Here is a 19,832-nt window from a genome sequence, read left to right as displayed (position 1 = left end):
TACTGGAATGTATGCTCCCTGAGGTCAAGGATCCTTGTGTTGCTGCCCAATAGAGCCCACATGCCTAGAATAGGGAAGGCCTGGTGCGCAGTAAACATGCAACAAATCTGTGTTCAATGAATGAAAGAAGCATATAAAAAATGTTCAAAGTCATGTGTAAAGAATATAATGTATATTTAAATCCTGACATACTATTTCTCATCGATCAAATCTGCAAACAAATACAGATGTTAATGCCAATAGCCAGGACTGGCAGGGGTATAAAGATAAGCACTGCCAGGGGACTCAGATGAGCAGAACCTTCCTACCGGACCTGAGTATAGACTTCAACCTAGAAAACCAACTTTTAAAAAATGAAATAGAAGAAACAAAATTTTAAAAAAACAACAAATGAAACAGGGGCACCAGGCTGGTTCAGTTGGTGGGGTGTGTGACTCCTGATCTCAGGGTTGTGGGCTTGAACCCCAAGTTGGGTGTAGAGATTACTTACATAAATAAAACCTAAAAAAATAAATAAAATTTTAAAATTAAAAATGTCACAGAGGCTCATCTCCTCCCATTACATTTGTAATTTATGACAGTGAAAAGCTGGAAATGACTTAGATGTCCCAACGCAGGGAACAGACACTAAGGGAAGTATGACGCTGCCGAACGATGGGATTGAAGCCACTAATGGTGAGACTTGTAGAATAATGACGTCAAGAATGCACGATTGGGCGCCTGGGTGGCTCAGTGGGTTAAAGCCTCTGCCTTCGGCTCAGGTCATGATCTCAGGGTCCTGGGCTCGAGCCCCACATCGGGCTCTCTGCTCAGCGGGGAGCCTGCTTCCTTCTCTCTCTGTCTCTGTCTGCTTCTCTACCTACTTGTCTATCAAATAAATAAATAAATCTTTAAAAAAAAAAAAAAGAAGAAGAAGAATGCACAATTCAGGAGTACCTGGGTGGCTCAGTGAGTTAAGCCTCTGCCTTTGGCCCAGGTCATGATCTCAGGGTCCTGGGATCAAGCCCCGAGTCGGGCTCTCTGCTCAGCGGGGAGCCTGCTTCCTCCTCTCTCTCTGCCTGCCTCACTGCCTACTTGTGTTCTCCCTCTCTCTGTCAAGTAAATAAATAAAATCTTAAAAAAAAAAAAAAGACTAAAAAAAAGAATGCACGATTCAGCAGTAAGGAAAAAAGATTAGAAAACTGGGTGAACTAGGGTCCATTTCTGTAAAATACACGTATTCAAGCACTGAAAAAAAATACAGAATGTTAAGTGTTATTACTAAGTGACACAATTACAGGTAATTCAAATTTCATTTTTACAAAGTTCTCTATTTCTAAAATTTTCTATAATACATATTATTTCATAATCATATTTTGAAGTCACTAAAAAAAATTTTTTTTAAGTAATCTCTATGCCAAACATGGGGCTCAAACTCACGACAAGATCAAGAGTCACATGCTCTATCAACTGGGCCAGCCAGGCACCCCACTAAAAACAATTTTAATGCACAACCTTACATTTGTGACAAAATTATATACAACTCAATACATGCACATGAGTACCAAACTGGGAAAATCAGAATAAGGTCAACAGAACTGGATCAATGTCAGCGTTCTGGTTGCACTACTGAACAACAGTTACGCAAAATATCACTACTGGGGGACACTGAGCAGCTGTGCCAAGACTCTCTTTGCGTTATTTCTTAAAATTGCATGTGAACTTACAATTATTCCATTTTTAAAGAAAATGTGTATTTCCACAAAGAAATTTTACTACACTTTCTAATTTTTTAGTAAGGGAAACACTAAAATCATTCCCATTAAAGTCAGGAATAAGACAAGGAGGCCCATGACCACATTATTCCACAATGTTGCACAGTCTTAGCCAGTAGGCTAAGAAAAAGGAAAAGTCATTATAAATAAGGAAACAAAACAAAAATATCATTATTTGAAGATGATATGACTGCCAACCTAGAATACAGGAGTATCAATCAAAAGAATCTCTCAGATTAAAAGAGTTCAGAAGGATAGCTGGATATCAAATCAATATGTGAAAATCTGTAACTTTCCTCTATACCAGTAGCGTATTTCTCCCATTTTTATGCCACTCCGTATTATTTTTTTCTGTTGCCAGACAACTTATGCTTTGTTAACGTAAAGAATAAGGCAGAGGAATAATGATGTGGTTGAGAGCGTGTCAGGAAAAATGGATAAAATACTGCGAGCAGCACAATAACTGGTGTGGGATGTCAGTGTGGTCTCCTTTCTGGACTTGGCTTTGTGAGGCACAGGGGGCAGGCGCCATTGGCCAGGAGTGGCCGGGAATCCCATTATCAACAGAGTCCATGTTCTCAGCACTTCTTTAGCTCCTAACAGACACACGAGCAACTGGGGATCTTTCTTACCATCTTGCCACTGACTGTGGCCTCCAGAGAATCCACCAGCTCTGCTGTGACCCCGATGAGATTGTGGTAGTCCGCCTGGATCTTATTGTACCGCTTCAGGTACGTCATGGACCTCCGTTCAGCTTCTACCAGCTGCTGGTGGAGCTGCTGGGACACATCTAGGAAGACATTATATATTCAAACAAAACAACAGTACAAAAACCCCACAAAAATACAAAATAGTCATATTCTTCTCAAGGGAGTATCGTGTCTACTTTCAGAATATTTTGCTATCACAATGAACTTGACATTATTCGTGGTTAACGCTTTGCTGCTATTTCTCCACGTGTTTAATTACCATGTGCTCTGAAACCACTGATTTTCAATTTCTTTTTTTTTTTTTTTTTTTTTTTTTTTAGATTTTATTTATTTGTCAGAGAGGGAGAGAGAGCGAGCGAGCACAGGCAGACAGAACGGCAGGCAGAGGCAGAGGGAGAAGCAGGCTCCCCGCCGAGCAAGGAGCCCGATGTGGGACTCGATCCCAGGACGCCAGGATCATGACCTGAGCCGAAGGCAGCTGCTTAACCAACTGAGCCACCCAGGCGTCCCTGATTTTCAATTTCTTATCTCTGGTAGTTCAACTGACCCATCACTGGTTTTCCTCACAATCCATTTCCTTGACTGAGCTCCATGCAATTTCTTTTAGTTGTTCTATGAACAAAGAAACAAACTCAGTGTTTCTTTCTATAATCAGCTCACAAACTGGATGAACCAGACCTGCGTCTTTTCCCCATTTTGACCAGTGAGGTTATCTGGGGGAGAGTAAGTATCTGCAGGACAATTCTTCATTTTAAATAAAGGTTAGGCTACTTGACTAATGCTGAGAAAGTGAGAATCCAGAATTAGGTAAGGTTCTAGGTGCTCACTCTGCCAGCTTGATAGAGCACAAACCGCCCCACTGGGCCTTAGAGCAGGCAGCTTTGGAAGGTGCTAGGGCTCTCTTCTTGGGCTCCCCAGCAGGGGCAGCACTTGATGGCCATACCACCCAGGACACAGCTGGAACAGCAAATCTTCATCAGTGTCAACGCTCCTTTGCCCTCTCTTACTTCCCTCTGTCCCAGAAAGCTAAGTTTGCATCGAAGGAAATGACGCTGCCCCCAGACCCAAGTTTAACTCCCTCTTGTCCCAATCCAGGGACCATGTAATACTTAAAAGTCATTGTTTTAGAACACATTTCATCCATACACAGAGAGATTTTAAATCATAAAGGCCTGGGCTCAAGCCCCTTCTCTACCACTTTCTTGCTGGATACCTTGGGCAAGACACTTAACTTCTGGGATACTCATTCCTTTCTTTTTTTTTTTTTAAAGTTTTTATTTATTTATTTGATAGACAGATAGCACAAGTAGGCAGAGCAGCAAGCAAAGGGAGAGGGAGAAGTAGGCTCAAGCTGAGTAGGGAGCCCGATGCGGGGCTTGATCCCAGGACACTGGGATCATGACCTGAACTGAAGGCAGACATTTAACCAACTGAGCCGCCCAGGTGCCCTTCTATTTTTTTTTTTTTTTTTTTTTGAGAGACAGAGAAAGGATACACACACACGTGCACATGCAAGGGGGAAGCGGGGCAGAGGGAGCGAGAGAATCCTAAGCGGGCTCCATGCCCAACAAGGGGCTCAATCTCACGACCCTGAGACCATCACCTGAGCCAAAATCAAGAGTCCGACACTTAACCAACCCAGCCGCCTAGGCACCCCTGATTCTCATGTCTTAACCTATGAAATGGTGATGATAGTAATGACCTCGAAGAGTTATTGTGGGATTGTACAGCACAGGGAATACAGTCAATAATATTGTAATAACACTGTACGGTGACAGATGGGACAACACCTATCCAGGTGAACACCGAGTATTGTACACCTGAAACTAATACAACACTGTATTAATTTAAGAAACAATGTATTCAATTTTTTTAAAAGCACACATAGAAAACCAAATCATTGGGAGGATTAAATGGACAGATACATCCAAGTGCCTAGTTCACCAATAGCCCATGGGAGGTAGTCAATAAGTGGTAGCACTTGCTATTATTTCCTCTATGCGAAGGGCCCAAGATCTTCTAAATGTATTTCTATGCAAGAAGAGAACTTGAAAAAACCAGAAGTTACACTGGAAAACAGCAGGACACAATGTTTGAAATATGTCAGAATCATCCAAAAATAAAGATGATCAAGCCTCACTTCCAGAGATTCTGATTTTGTGGGTGTGGGCTGGGAGCTTAGAAACGACAGTGTCAACAAGTCCCCATGTGGCTCAGACACAAACCACACATTTGAGAATGGCCATCCTAACTCATCTATTCCTCTCACTGTTCTAAACAGCCATGAAGATCGTGCACAAACTATATTTCAAACACTTTATTTCATGATTATGTGTAGAAGTAAAGTATCTTAACTATTAAAACCCAAAATATGGGGCACCTGGGTGGCTCAGTGGGTTAAAGCCTCTGCCTTCAGCTCAGGTCATGATCCCAGGGTCCTGGGATCGAGCCCCACATCCGGCTCTCTGCTTGGCAGGGAGCCTGCTTCCTCTTCTCTCTGACTGCCTCTCTGCCTACTTGTAATCTCTGTCAAATAAATAAAATCTTTAAAAAAAAAAAACCCAAAATATCACATAATAATGAACTAATATTATTATTATTGTTTAGCATCCTTCAAATCTCAGTATTGAAAGATAACTTTAAAAACTCTTCCAGCATGAATTTACATCAGGTATTCAATCTTTGGAGAACATCTCTGGAAATCATTTATCAAGTTTTTACTTAAATATTATTAGAGAGAAGGAGTCACTATCATCGTCCTATGCTAAATATTTTTAAGGATTTTTAAATGTACAAAATTCTCGATTACATAGACTAGAACTTCCGACGATGAAAATTCTACAGGTTGGTTCATAATTCTATCAGTAATGACAATTAGAGAGCATCCGTGCAAACTTTCTCAATGCGTACCAAGTGGCAGATGATGAATGAAGTACCAAAACCCATTAACTGGGACAAATGACCTCACAAATCATCAATTTTTATATTGATGATAAATTTTATATTGTCACCAAAGTCGTCCTCTTGAAAGAGACTGCAGAAAGGAACACTCCTGCTTGGAAACTTGGAAACTCAAAAACTCACTGTGCCATTAGCTAAATGTAAGGGACTACTGTGGCACTTCTGCCTTGGGATCCCAAAATTGGACAATTCCAAAGTATGGTACATCCAAGGGTAGAGAGACCTAACTGCCAGCAGCCATAGGAAGGAGAGAAGTGGGCAGCTGGGCTGAAATAGTTGTGACCAGTTCAAATACACCAGTCAGCAGAAGAGCCTGCTGACCATGCAGACACCTTAGCTGCCTGCAAACAGGACCTGACTTAGTGGAAGCTACTGGGGTCACAGCTCTAAGATCTCAACTTTATTTCTGAGCATTAAAAAGAACTCTGACTCTTTTTTCCTTTTTCAAAAATTTTATGAGACAAGGACATCTGAGCCAAGATCCCTTGCCATGCAAGAGCTCAAGTTTTAGTGGAGAGGAGTCATTACAAATTCCGTGTTATATTAATGAAACTGTCTTAGTCATGCCAGTGACATTTACTGGGACTCTTCACATTTCAAAACTGACATAATTTGTACCAAAATCCAAGGAACTACATCTCAAGTTTTAAACAATGAGATGTATATATACAACAAAAAGAATGTGGGTTAAGGTCACAGAAAGGTTCTGGATCATTCCAGCATGCACTGAAACAGTAACAGAAGTGATGGAGATCTCCCCTGCGGCCAAGCCTCAAGCTTTCTCTTAACATTTCCATTTTAAGTACATTGCTTTTTTTTTTTTAAAGAGTAGATGAGATTTAATTTTAGAGATCCCTTTGTTGCTCAAGACAAAATGATACATTTTAAAATATGGAACTCTTTTTCCAATATCTAAAAATCTATAATCAATCACTCTAACTTTACAATACAATATACTCTCTTCCTTGTATTCAGATATAAATCAGCTCTTTGCTATTCTGCTAATCCATAAGTGCTGGATTAAGAAAGTTATGATGTATAACCATGAATATAAGTCATCATTTTAAAAACACCATTTAGGTCTCTACACTCTAGAAAAATGGTCAGCTGATGATTTTCTGAAGGGATCAAATCAATTAATGGCAAAAATGCTAAAAGATACTATTTCTCTACCTTTTTTAGATGGCCAGGTAAAATAATAACACAATATGCTGTATTTCCAACCTGAATTTTTCTTCTAAACTCCATTTTAAAATGTAATTCCTTTTGAAACAATTTTCCACTCCAAGCACTTTTCTAGCCTCCTTCAACACTTATGGAAATCAGCTTGTCCATGAACCCTTCCTATCAAGATACACAGAATAATGACTTGCCCAACCATTCAATGTAAAAACAACACCTAAGTCCACAATTAAATTAAACTGGTGGCATGTCTGGGCTTTGTGACCACTGCAGCCATAAGTGTGGGAGGAGGGGACAAAGTGCAGACACCGGCCAACCACAAAGTGCAGACACTGGCCAACCTGGAGCCCCTAGCACCAGTGCCCAAGGGGGCTAACCTTTGGTCTCCATGGCAACACCGCAGGCAACACACAGGCTGTGCCTGCCAGTCTCAATTCCACACACATTCTGCTTGGCTTCCTCAGCAAACTCAATAAAAATCAAACCAAAAGAAGGCTCAAACCCCCTGGTCTCCTTGCTGAAATCCAAAGGAAAGAGCTATAGAAAAACACAGGCTCGTCCCCTCGCAGATTTATTTTATCTGTGAAAGTGGGCCACTTCTCAGTGGTTCCTATCTGGCTAGCCTCCGAAACCGCAGGGTATGCTGGGGTGACAAGGGCTGGCTGAGGCTCAGGAGTCGGGAGGCTTTCCACCATCTTTCCCTCCACAAGCACCTAGGAGCTCAAAGACAGAATCTGAACATGGACCAAACAGATCCAACAGAGAACTAAGGCGATTTTCTGAAACTCAAAGGACGCAGGTGGGATAGTGGTTTTCAAATAACTGCCACGTCTTTGACACTCCTTTCTGTCCAGAGGCGGAAGGCCATTCTCCTTCCCCCGAATGCAGGCTGGCCTTGGGAATTGCTTCTTCTTTTTTTTTTTTTAATATTTTATTTTATTTATTTGACAAAGATCACAAGTAGGCAGAGAGGCAGGAAGAGAGAGAGGAAGAAGCAGGCTCCCTGCTGAGCAGAGAGCCTGATGCAGGGCTCGATCCCAGGACCCTGGGATCATGACCTGAGCCAAAGGCAGAGGCTTTAACCCACTGAGCCACTCAGGCGCCCCGGGAATTGCTTCTAATAAGAATACAGCACACATGACACTGAGTTCCTAGAAAGGCTGGTTTAGAAAAGGTGACACGGCTTCCACTGGCTCTGTCTAGGGACATTCGCCCTTGGAGCTTGGTCACCATGCCATGAGGAAGCCCAGGTCACTCAGATGTTCCAGACAAGGGCCTCAGACTTGCGCTCGTGGGTAAGGAAGTCTTGAAGATGGCTCCACCAGGCTCCGTCTGCATCCACGAGACATGGAGGGAGAAGAGCCTGAGCACAAGACTCACACACCACACAAGATGATGATGACAATATAAATAGACATTGTTGTTTTAAAGCCACGAAGCCTGAGGCGGTGCACTAGCTTACAACAGAAACAGAAACAGTAGGGCAAAGGTGCATTTCTGGGAGTCACGGGGCAGGACCCAAAGGCTCAGTGCAGTGTATGAATTCCCACTGCTCTGGGGGCGCCTAGGTGGCTCCGATGGCTAAGTGATGACTCTTGGTTTTGCCTCAGTTCATGACCTCAGGGTCCTGGGACTGAACCCCGCACTGGGCTCTATGCTTAGCACAGGGTCTGCTTGAGGACGGGAAAGGGTATATGATGTGTTTCACACCTTTGGTAAATTCTGGTGGCATAATCCTCAGTCCCTCTCCCTCTGCCCCTGCCCCTGCTCACATTCTCTTTCCAGCTCTAAAAATGGATAAATAAATTGTTTTTTAAAAAAAAAATTCCCACTGTTCCTAATATGAGAAAACTGGCAAGGGACCCATGCCAGCCAAGACCTGGGAACTGTACTAACCCCTCAGGGAGCAAGCCTGAGGAGCTGAGGAAATCTGCTGGGACTCATCCTCGGGCACAACTACCCTGGGGGCAGAGCAGCCTCAGCGAGCCCCAAGGCTACAGGCCTGCTGACCCCTGGAGCATTCCATGTTGACCCCACAAGGCCACATCTGTGGCCCAGTTCCTCCATGCTCAGGCATGGACCGATGCTCCCCTGTGAAGGTCCTGTCCCTCTGAGCTACGGGGGGCAGGAGGGTGGCAGAACTGCTGGGGACACGCACAGCCGCACAAGGCAGAAACAGGCATTCAGACTTCCCGCATCTAAAGCTACTGCCTCCCTCCTTGTGTGTCAAATGTAAAACGTTCCTCTGTCAACTCCCTGGAAAGCAAAGAGCTAAATAATTTACCAATGTTTCCTTTTTTTACAAAACTTTAACTCTCTAAAAAAAAAAAAAACCAAAAAACCACGGAGAAACAATGGCAGGAAGTTTTGCGATCCCCTCTAACATTACCCTGCCTTGGGAAGGGCCAATGTGCTATTTCACGTGGTAAAACTCCACCTGCTGGGCACTGACAGCAGATCTTAGGCGTGAAACACTTCATGCACCCTTTCCAACATTTCAGCAGTTTCCTAATGTAGCATCAAAGCCAAAGCTCAGGCAAAGAGCCACAATTGTGGTCACTATTTGTTTTATTGTTGTTGTTGTTGTTTTACAAACCCTTGTGTCAAGGGCTGACCGGCTACTGACTTCATATTACCTAACATTTTTCTCACCTTACTGAAAAATGAACAGTTCTGGTGTTTTTAAAAAAAAAAAAAAAAAAGCTCATAATGGAAAACCATCATTTTATTCTAAAAACTTAAAGTTGGAATTCCTACTTTGAATGCAAAAAATGGAAATGCTTCTAAGATGGTGCTCCATATTGCTACGGAAGTAAGACCCCACACACTAGTTCAAGGTAAGAGTGAAGATACTAAAATGATTCGTTTCCGCCCCCCACCCCCGGCTGCACAGGATCTTCTGGCTGTGCTGCTGCAGTTCTGTCCCTTGGGGCAGGGCCTGGATTCCCTTCATCTTTCCGCATCTGGGTTACCTTATCCACCAGCCCTCCTGCAGAGGGGGCCTCAAGGAACCTCAGATAAACTTGACTGCAAAGCACTTCATAAATATTTAGACTTTTATTAATTAAAAAAATAATTTAGACTTTTAAAGCCTTTGTTCACCAAGTTCACACATTTTCTCCATCTCTGTTCCTATCTCACTACTCAAAAGTGAGTCAAAACTTTTGAGCTGGCAAAACTGTTCTTTAAAAATGTTAATCTAGGGATGCTTGGGTGGCTCAGTCTAGTAAACGACCGACTGTTGGTTTCAGCCCAGGTTGTGATCTGTGTCATGAGATGGAGCCCCACATTGGGCTCTGTGCTTAGCTTGGAATTTGCTTGGGGCTCTCTCTTCCTCTCCTTCTGCCCCTTCCCTCTGCTCACTTGCTTGCGCGTGCACGCTCTCTCTCCCCCTCCCAAAATAAGTAAATAAATAAATCTTTAAAAAAATAAAAATTAAACAATAAAAAATGTTAATCCAGATGATTTACCTTTGTTACTTTGTCCGTTCTCCTTCTGGGATGAGAAAAAAGTTGAGGAAAACAGGCATTGAGGATAAAGTCCTCAGGGTCTCTCACACTGTGTGTGGCCAGTCTGAGAAAGAGCCTTAACAAAGGTCTAAGGGAGAATTCTCAGGACAGTGAAGGCTGATTCCTAATGTAGCTGTAAGGAGCTGAGACAGTTACAGACTTCTCAGTACTTGGATGCCTCACTCTCAAGTGACTCCTCTTCTCTCCAGCTCAATTCCTGCTGCGTGCGTGCAAGTCTTGGCGCTGTTTCAACAGCCCCCTAAGCAGCCTCCCTGCCCCCTTCCAAAGACCGTCCCCACTGCTACCAAACATTCTACTAAAAAATGCAAACTGAACCTACACCCTTCAACTCTGTCACTTCCATTTTAGAGCTCTACCCTAAGAAAACTGAGATCGGGATGACAACAGCAAAACACTGTAGCTGAGATCACACTCTGGAGCCAGACTGCCTGAGTTTCAATCTCAGCTCCCACACATCGGGCCACATGACTGAAGGCAAAATACTTAACTTGTTCGGTTTGTGTTTTCTTAATTTTTTTTAGTAACAGCTTTACTCAGATATAATTCACATATAACTCATCCATTTCAAGTATGTATTTCATTGGTTTTCAGTATATTCATAGAGTTGTGCAATCATCACTACAATCAATTCTAGAACATTCTTATCACCCCCCCCCCAAAAAAACCCTGTACTCATTAGGAGTCATCCCCATTTCCCCTACCCTCCCTGGCCTTGGGCAACCACTATCTACTGTCTCTGCTGATTTGCCACTTCTGGACCTTTCATACACACGGAATCATATAATATGCAGTCTCTCATGTCTGGCTTCCTTCCCTCAGCACGATGTTTTCAAAGTTCATCCACATTGTAGCATCTGTCTGTCAGGACTTCATTCCTTTACACATCTGAGTGATATTCCATTATACGGGTATGCTGCATCTTAGCTATTGATTCACCCCTTGAGAGACATTTGGGTTGTTTCGCTTTCTGGCTCTTTTGAATGCTGTGAACATTCGTGTACACATTGTCATGTGGACATAGGTTTTCAGTTCCCTTGGGTATAAAGCTATAAGAGGAAATGCTGGGTCATATGGTAACTCTATGTTTCAACTTTTGAGGAAACAGGCTATTTTTGAAGAGTATTTAATGATATGGAGAAATGTTCTCTTCATTTGATAAAAGTATTTAAAAACACACACATGTACAGGTATCTGTGTTTATGTAAATATTACATATTTTGGGGTGTATGTACATATACAAATGCATTTCTGTGCTTTCTAGATTTTCTATGAGGAATATGATCAATTTTATAAACAGGAGTAAAAAGGAGTGATTTTTTTTTTCACATGTAAATATGAGCATGATATTCTTCTACTAAAAGGCTTTAAAGGCTTCTCTTGACTTACAAGACCTCATACAAAGCTTTGTGCCTGGGGCCCTGCCTAGTCTCTGATTTTCTATTCTTCAGGTCCAGCAATACTGAATTCCCAAATATACTGTCTCAGTCCTTTTGCATGAGCTATTTCCTCTACCTGGAATTCTCTTCATGGGCCTTGACACACTCTCCCATGAGTGCCTCATTCACCTCAAAAACATGAAAGCCAACACTAACAGTTAAATCCCCATCTCAGTGGCGCCTAAGCCAGTGTGCCCCCTCCTGCACCACAGGGGGTCTCCATCGGCTTCAAAAGGATACGTATAATGTTAAAAGCTTCGGCGTGTTACTGGCCTTAAAAATTAAAGCCAGAAACTTTTCCAACTTCAACTTTAATTCTGGAGTCCAAGAATCCTGAAATAAAAAAAGAAAAATGATAAAAGCCCTAGATCATTAAGTGCCAAGAGCACTGGCAAATTGTGGCCTTTGGTTTAAAATAACCCCATCCAACAGTTACTGAAATGAAAAGCTTGATGCCTTGCCGGTGGTGCGATGCTGTGAAAACTAGGTTTTTGGACATCTGACCAATTCATTTATAAAAGATTCAAATACCCACAGCAGGAGGAAAGAACGGAGTTCTTTCATAAACAAGGAAAAAAGAGCCCTGTACGTGATTTGAATATTTCAAGTGATTTAAGCGCAAGCATGACAAATAAGCTTATTAGGTGGAAGGCCAAACAGAATTCAGAATCGTGGAAGCACACACGGTGCTGGCAGGCACACATGGTTATCACTCAGTTCCTGAGAGTTTCCCAAACAGAAAGACTCATTTCCATAAACCTCATCTATTTCTTCTTCTTCTTTTTTATTTAAGATTTTATTTATTGGACATAGAGAGAGACAGCAAGAGAGGGAACACAAGCAGGGGGAGTGGGAGGAGAAGCAGGCTTCCCGCTGAGCAGGGAGCCCAATGTGGGACTCCATCCCGGGACCCTGGGATCACGACCTGAGCTGAAGGCAGATGCCTAACGAATGAGCCACCCAGACGCCCCACCATAAACTTCATCTACGTAAGAAGAAAGAAAAAAAGACAGAAGCTGTTATCTGCCTCAAATAACCCATCATGTCAAGATTTATGATATACTTTCAGTTTGATTTGTCTTTTAATAATAAATTACTTATCTCAAATAATGCTTATTGAGAAGGAAAAAATAATGACTTAACTAGTAAAATAAAAAGTGTTACAAGCAATTATCTTCCTCAGGACAATTTTCCTTACAGTCTTTATATAAAAATATCTACACCCAAACCAAGAAGTTCCACAAAAAAGAAGCAAGATCTCTAAAAATTCCTTGGTACTTACCTCTTGGGCCCTGCCCCCTGCCCCAGACCCCAGTCCTTCCCCGCTTTCTCTCCCCAGCTCTGTGCCCTTATCCATGCCCTCACACCACCTGTTCTACCCAGAGCATCATCTGGCTTTTTGAAAAAATACTCTCATTTTTTTTTTTTAAGATTTTATTTATTTGACAGACAGAGACCACAAGTAGGCAGAGAGGCAGGCCGATAGAGGGGGAAGTAGGCTCCCTCCTGAGCAGACAGCCTGATGTGGGGCTCAATCCCAGGACCCTGGGATCATGACCTGAGCCGAAGGCAGAGGCTTTAACCCACTGAGCCACCCAGGCGCCCCAATACTCTCATATTTTAAAAAGATTGTGTAATTCCCTGATGTGGCATGATAGCTTTAGTTACAGTGTGTGTGTTATGGGTTGAATTGTGTCCCCTAAAAAGATATGCTGAAGTCCTAGCCCCCTCTGAACATGATGTCATTGGAACAGGGCTATTGTAGATGTAATTACTTAAGATGAGGTCATGCTGGAGTAGGGTGGGCCCTTAGTGCAACAAGACAGGTGTCCTTCTGAGAAGGAAAATTTAGACACAGACACAGAGAGAAGGTGGGCCCATAAAGACAGGGGACTGGAGTTATGCTGCTACAAGCCAAGGGACATTTGAAGCCATGAGAGGCAAGGAAGGATCCTCCCCTAGAGGCTTCACAGGGAGCACGGCCCTGCCAACACCTTGATTTCAGACCTCCGGCCTCATGAACTGGGAGACAGTAAGATTCTGTTGTTTAAGGCACCTGGTCTGTGACCTTTGGTTCCAGCAGCTCTGGGAGACTAGTACAGCACGCTACCACTCAAAGCTTCTGCGCTCAACCATGTAAAAGAGAACTGCAGGGAAGGACTACTATGTTGGCTAACAGAAATGGAGATGTCTTAAAAAAACAAACAAAACAAAATATTTGGGACATGCAGACTTTCAGTTAAATTGCTCTGCTGCTGATTACTATGTTGTATAACCGACAAGCATATATTTTCAATTTAACTGTTTACCTCATGATGCTCTGCTAATGACAAGGAGAAGACTGGGATAATATCTCTCTGGGCAATGAATCCCTTTTTTTTTTTTTTTTCTTGACTGCTCTTATTTTTCTGTGCTTTCAGCCTTGAGAACAAGAACATTTCCCAAGTCTGCTAGGCACCTGACTGCCCAGCTCCCATGGGGCGGGGGAAGCACTGGGCCGGTTCTCCATACTGCCTGTACTAAGTCACTCCTGCTCGTCACATCATAGTCTTTCCACTTGTAGAATGTAGACTTTACACTAGATGAGTGATTGTCTGACTTCTTTTCCAATAGCAAAATGCTTCTGATCATTCAAAATCTTGCCCAGAACCCTAATATATGAAATAAATAAAAGCAGGGTATTCTTGTGGAAAGGAGGTGAGAGCTCCATGCTTGCCTCTCTTGGACTACCCACTGCCTCTCTCTCCCTCGCAGAGCCCACAAGAATTCCTTCCATTTCTTTCCATTTTGCTAATTAAGCTTGACTTGGTCCCTGGCACCTAAGTGCCCAAAAGTTTTTCTGGAAGTGATCAATACCTAAATATCTCTTCAAGGAGATGCTCACTGACAAATAATTTGCTGAAAAGAGCTCATTTCAATCTCTACAAAGGAATTTCCTTTCGTGACACCTCAGCAGAAAAGATAACCTAAAAAAGCAATGAAAACAATTAAAAAAGGTGGATAAGTTAACCATATTTTAAAATCCATCCTCAAGTGGCAAGAAAGGAAAAGCAGAGGCTAAAAATGACAGTTTTCACTCTAAGGATAACTCAGAGTCTAGAAGACCTTACACCTCAGTTCTAAGAGCAGTCATGGTACAGAAGACAGTAGACACTAGGATCCACTCATAGTAAGCAACCTAATAGGAGACCCTGGCATAATACTGGGATCCCAGGGCATCTGGGTGGCTCAGTTGGTTAAGTGTCTGCCCTCGGTTAAGGTCATGATCCCAGAGTCCTGGGATCAAGTCTTATATCTTGCTCCCTGCTTAGCGGGGAGTTTGCTTCTCCCTCTGCCCTCCCCCATTTCATGCACTCACTCTCTATATCATCAGGAAAAAGTCTATACCATCAGGAAAAAGTCAAGGACAAGCCAATTTACTGCCTAGAAGGCTATAGCAAGGAAATCTACCTGTCTTGAACTTGACATTAGGTAGAAGGGGGGGAAAACCTCATTTGAAACTTCATAACCACAAAAAAAAAAAAAAAAAAAAAAAAAAAAAAATTGCAGCCTAAACTGAAATTATCTATGTGGTTCCCAAAGCCTTGAGCAAAGAAATTCAATTTAAAATGATCCTGGGTTGGTAATGCCTTAGATGACTGAGAGATGCAAATGCAGATCTTGTCTGAAAGAACCAAACTCCACTCAGGCCTCAAAAAATTCCCACAAGTCCCAAGTAAAATAAACTCATTGTCAAAACTCAAAATAACTTTTTTTTTTCCCCCAAAAAGAGACATAAGGCACAGTGCATAAGAACCAGCAGATATTAAACTCAGAAGAAACAAATCTACAAAGGCTGCTGATGTATAATATGGTAAAAAAAATAAAAAGAAAGGCTTGAAAATATGAGCAAAGAATAAGAGACTATAAAAAATGACCCAGGGGCGCCTGGGAGGCTCAGTGGGTTAAAGTCTCTGCCTTTGGCTCAGGTCATGATCCTAGGGCCCTGGGATTGAGCCCCACATCGGGCTCTCTGCTCAAGGGGGAGTCTGCTTCCCCTCTCTCTCTGCCTGCCTCTCTGCCTACTTGTGATCTCTCCCTCTGTCAAATAAAGAAATAAAATCTTAAAAAAAAAAATGACCCAATAAACTTGAATTAAAAACAAAAACTTCCATTAATAAAAGTTAGTAACCGAAATTACAAATTCAAAGAAGAGATTAAAGAACAAATTAGACTGTCTGAAGACAGGTGTGAATAAATCACCCAGAACACAGCCCCAACAGAGCTCGCAAGATGGAAAATACAAGATTTTCAGAGACATGGAGGGCACAACACCGGGAACATCCTTGACTCTGCTAACCTGTGCACTTCACAATGGTTGAGATGGTAAATTTTATTTTTGTGTATTTCACCACAAATTTTTTTAAATGAAAAAAAAAAAAGGGACAGAAGAAGCAAGTCTAATGCAGATTTAATCAGATATGTAGATTAAATGTAGATTTAATCAGACATCCAATAAAAATAATAAAGAGGGGGGACGCCTGGGTGGCTCAGTTGGTTAAGCGGCTGCCTTTGGCTCAGGTCATGATCCCAGTGTCCTGGGATCGAGTCCCACATCGGGCTCCTTGCTTGGCAGGGAGCCTGCTTCTCCCTCTGCCTCTGCCTGCCACTCTGTCTGCCTGTGCTCACTCTCGCTTCTCTCTCTATGACAAATAAATAAATAAAATCTTTAAAAAAAAATAATAAAGAGGAGAGGCAATATATGAAGAGGAAACAGAATTTTCCAGAGCTGTTGAAATACACAAAATATCACATCCAGAAAGCTCAGCAAATCCCAAGTGAAAACAGAAATCTACCCCTAGACATGCCATAGTAAAATTACACAACCTCAAAGGTCAGAGGAACAAGACAGATTACCTACACGGGAAGAGCAATTAGACTGATGGCCAAACTCCAACAGCAACAATGGGAGCGAGGTGATAACATCACCTTCGACGTCATAAAAGAAAATAGCTGTCTGGGGAGCCTGGGTGGCTCAGTGGGTTGAGCGTCCAACTCTTGGTTTCAGCTGAGGTCATGATCTCAGGGTTGTGAGATCTAGCCCACACTGGGCTCTGAGCTCAGCAAGAAGTTTGCTTGAGATTCTCCCTCTCCCTCTTCCCTCTGCCCCTCCCCACCCCATGCATGCTCACTCAAGCTCTCTCTCAAAATCAATAAATAAATCTTTTAAAAGCAGAAAGAAAGAGCGCCTGGGTGGCTCAGTGGGTTAAGCCTCTGCCTTCGGCTCAAGTCATGATTTCAGGGTCCTGGGATTGAGTCCCGCATCGGGCTCTCTGCTCAGCAGGGAACCTGCTTCCCTCTCTCTCTCTCTCTCTCTCTGCCTGCCTCTCTGCCTGCTTGTGATCTCTCTGTCAAATAAATAAAATCTTTTAAAAAAAATTAAAGAAGAAAGAAAGAAAGAAAATAGCTGTAAACCTACCATTCTGGACCCTGTCTGAGAAAGCAACAGAGACATTTCAGACAAGCAAGAACAGGAAGAAGGATCTCCAGCTAAAGGAGACTCTAAAGGGACATACGTAAGGCAGAGAAGATGATTACACATGGAAGGTCCTTAATGTGAGACGGAACAGCAAGCATAACTATGGATAAATAGAAGGGTAAATCCATACACACTCAGATCGCATAAAGTAGTAAGATTCTGTAGCGTGTGGGGTTAAAGTATGAGTGTTAACACTTGACAATAACAACATGTGAGCTGGGAAGGGGATGAAAGAGGCAAATGCATTCTAAGGTCCTCGTAACGGTCAGGAAGAGGAGGAAGATATGAGCTTTAGATTTTATTATGTTTACATACTCAAGCACCTATGATGGCTACTGAAAGAACGTATGGAGAGAGTAGCAAAAGGAAAAAAAAAGGGGATAAAATAACCCCCCATGAGGGTGAACTCTGCAGGCCAGCCCTGTGGCTGTGCCATCATCTTCATAAACAGAAGTCTTCACGGTGAGAAAGCCCAATATTTCTTTTCAAGTTTTACCCCCTTCCTTAAACGCTCTATATTTTCAGCCTTCTCGGAGAGGAAAGGGGCAAAACTAAATTTGAATGGACAAAGAAAACCAAGCACAGACTTCAACATCGGCTACTCTAAGCCAACCCTGCTTTGATGAAGTCAGCTCGCTGGCCTTCAGTTTCGGGGCTACTTTTCAGGAAAGCTGACAGGTGTCTGACTAAAGGATAACAGAACAGGAGACGGAGATATGCCGGGTCTGGAAAGAAAGGAGCTTCATCCATTGTCCCGTGTCCCATGAGCACTCTCCAGAGAGATGCTCGGAGACAGTGTGAGATCTTGCTTTAGAAAAAGCAACTGCGTCAGTCCTTCACGTCAGTCCTCCACATTCTCATAAGTCTCTCAGGGGACACCTTAATTTTGTTAAGTCAATAAGAATTACTATAGTGGATAAACACTGATAATAAATAGTACGCTGAAATGTCAACTGTGCTGAAATAAAACAATGAAAAGAGCTTAGGCAAGTAGTCTGAAGGAAGTAATAGTACACAACCAGGTCCTCAGACATGTGCCAAGAAAGTGAGACTCCTAATACAAATTAAAACATATATAGCCAGCAATTACGTAAAATAACCTAGTTCTTTTCAGGCCACCAATTTGCACTGTGATTAAATAAAACTTACCTTTCAATACTGAAAAAGTATGCAAGGAATGCTTTAAGAAGTACACTTAAAGATAGTTCTGTTAGTCTGGGTTAACAAGTCTTAATCCAGCCAAAAAAAAAATATCACATTTTATGGCACAAGAAAAGTTCGCCCAAGAAAATTATCTGAAAACAGAAGCGAATTTTCAGTTTTTTTTACAGCATCATTCAGAAACCACGAGCATTGACGAGATGAAACCACAACACCACCCCGGATCAGGTTGGTCACTCACCTGGAAGAGCTCTTTAAACGAGGGGTGTACCATGGGGTTGGGAACAAAAGGCAGAGCATAGAATGGGAGGAACTCCGTGGTCTGGCTCAACGCTGCCCCTTTGGTCTCCAGGTAGGTTTTGAAATAAGAAATCCTCTCATCCAGGTCCTCTTTGTCCTGCAAAGAAGGAAAGACACTCGCTTGGGGTCTCATGCTGGACGCCCAGTCCCCCCCGTCCATCCCATCCTCTCTCTGGCTCCTCCAGTTTCAGCCACGACGCTGGCTTCCTCCCCACCCAGCCTAGCAAGCACGCTGTCTCTGGTCATTCTAACACCACCCTGAATGTGCCCCTTGACCAAACTTTGTCATGACTCTCAGAGAACTGGATACATAGTTCCACTTGCTGCCCTTTTACTTTGTAATTATCATGTTCTCAGATCTTTAAAATTCTTCATAACAGTCATTTCTACCAGCAGGACAACATATCATCTCGTGGGTCTATCACAATTTACTTAACCAATTCCCCTATTATTAGACATGGGCACAGTTTCCACTTGTCACAGATCATAAACATGTGGCTGTGTCTCCAGGATTCCCTCAGGAGAGGTGTCTACAGGTGAACAGGTGGACCTTTATGGTTTTCTGAAACAGATGCTTCCATGGCATTCCTCCTTTCCTTTGCAAAGCGAACTAAGGACTGCTCTTGCGGGCTTCACTGGTTCCATGTGTGATCCAAAACAACTTTGATTTCCTCCAGCACCTCAGTGTGGTAGGAGGACTTGAGCTACTCAGCCTGGAATCGAGCACTCTCCCTCCCTGACCACCTGGCCACACCAGTTATGTGCACCCTGTGGATGTGTATTCTTCTACTCGACACATCTTACTCCGTCTACACTGGAAAGCCCTCTTCTGGCCACCGGGCTTAAAAAAATATATGATGTTTAATGGTTTGTTTGTTTTTTTAAATCTATGTCAAAATTAAAAAGTTAGAAAAAGGCAGAGAAATAAAGAAAGTGAAAATCTCCCATAATGTCACCCCCCATGTGCCTTGTCCTCAGGAACAGGAATGGTTACCACAGCTTACTGTAAAGCAGTTCCCTCTGCTACTGACCCCTCCTCAGGCCCCCCTGACATTTTAATAAGTGAACACAGGGGCTTGCGGGTGGTAGCTAATGCAAGGAGAAGCCACTAAAGAAAGGCATGTGGTTGGGATATCTGGGTGGCTCAGTGGTTTAAGCCTCTGCCTTTGGCTCAGTTCATGATCTCAGGGTCCTGGGATAGAGCCCTGCACCCACCTCTTTGCTCAGCAGGGAGCCTGCTTCCCCCCCCCACACACCTCTGCCTGCCTCTCTGCCTACTT

At 42.8% G+C, this 19,832-nt stretch overlaps 1 protein-coding gene across 1 annotated transcript in view; it reads right to left on the bottom strand.

The window, feature by feature from the left end:
* LOC111141821 (armadillo repeat containing 9) overlaps positions 1-19,832 on the bottom strand; it is a 151,503-nt gene that overhangs the window by 114,855 nt on the left and 16,816 nt on the right. Inside the window, exons 5-8 of the mRNA XM_022494656.1 lie at positions 18,494-18,649; positions 11,814-11,906; positions 10,078-10,102; positions 2,387-2,544 (exon numbers count right to left, since the gene is read on the bottom strand). Of these exons, the coding sequence (XP_022350364.1) occupies positions 2,387-2,544; positions 10,078-10,102; positions 11,814-11,906; positions 18,494-18,649 (432 nt within the window). The remainder of the gene's footprint in view (positions 1-2,386; positions 2,545-10,077; positions 10,103-11,813; positions 11,907-18,493; positions 18,650-19,832) is intronic.

The sequence above is a fragment of the Enhydra lutris genome, unplaced genomic scaffold (assembly GCF_002288905.1).
Source record: "Enhydra lutris kenyoni isolate GAN:26980312 unplaced genomic scaffold, ASM228890v2 scaffoldscaffold1, whole genome shotgun sequence".
Lineage (NCBI taxonomy): Eukaryota > Metazoa > Chordata > Mammalia > Carnivora > Mustelidae > Enhydra > Enhydra lutris.
This window is presented reverse-complemented; position numbering and strand designations above follow the sequence as displayed.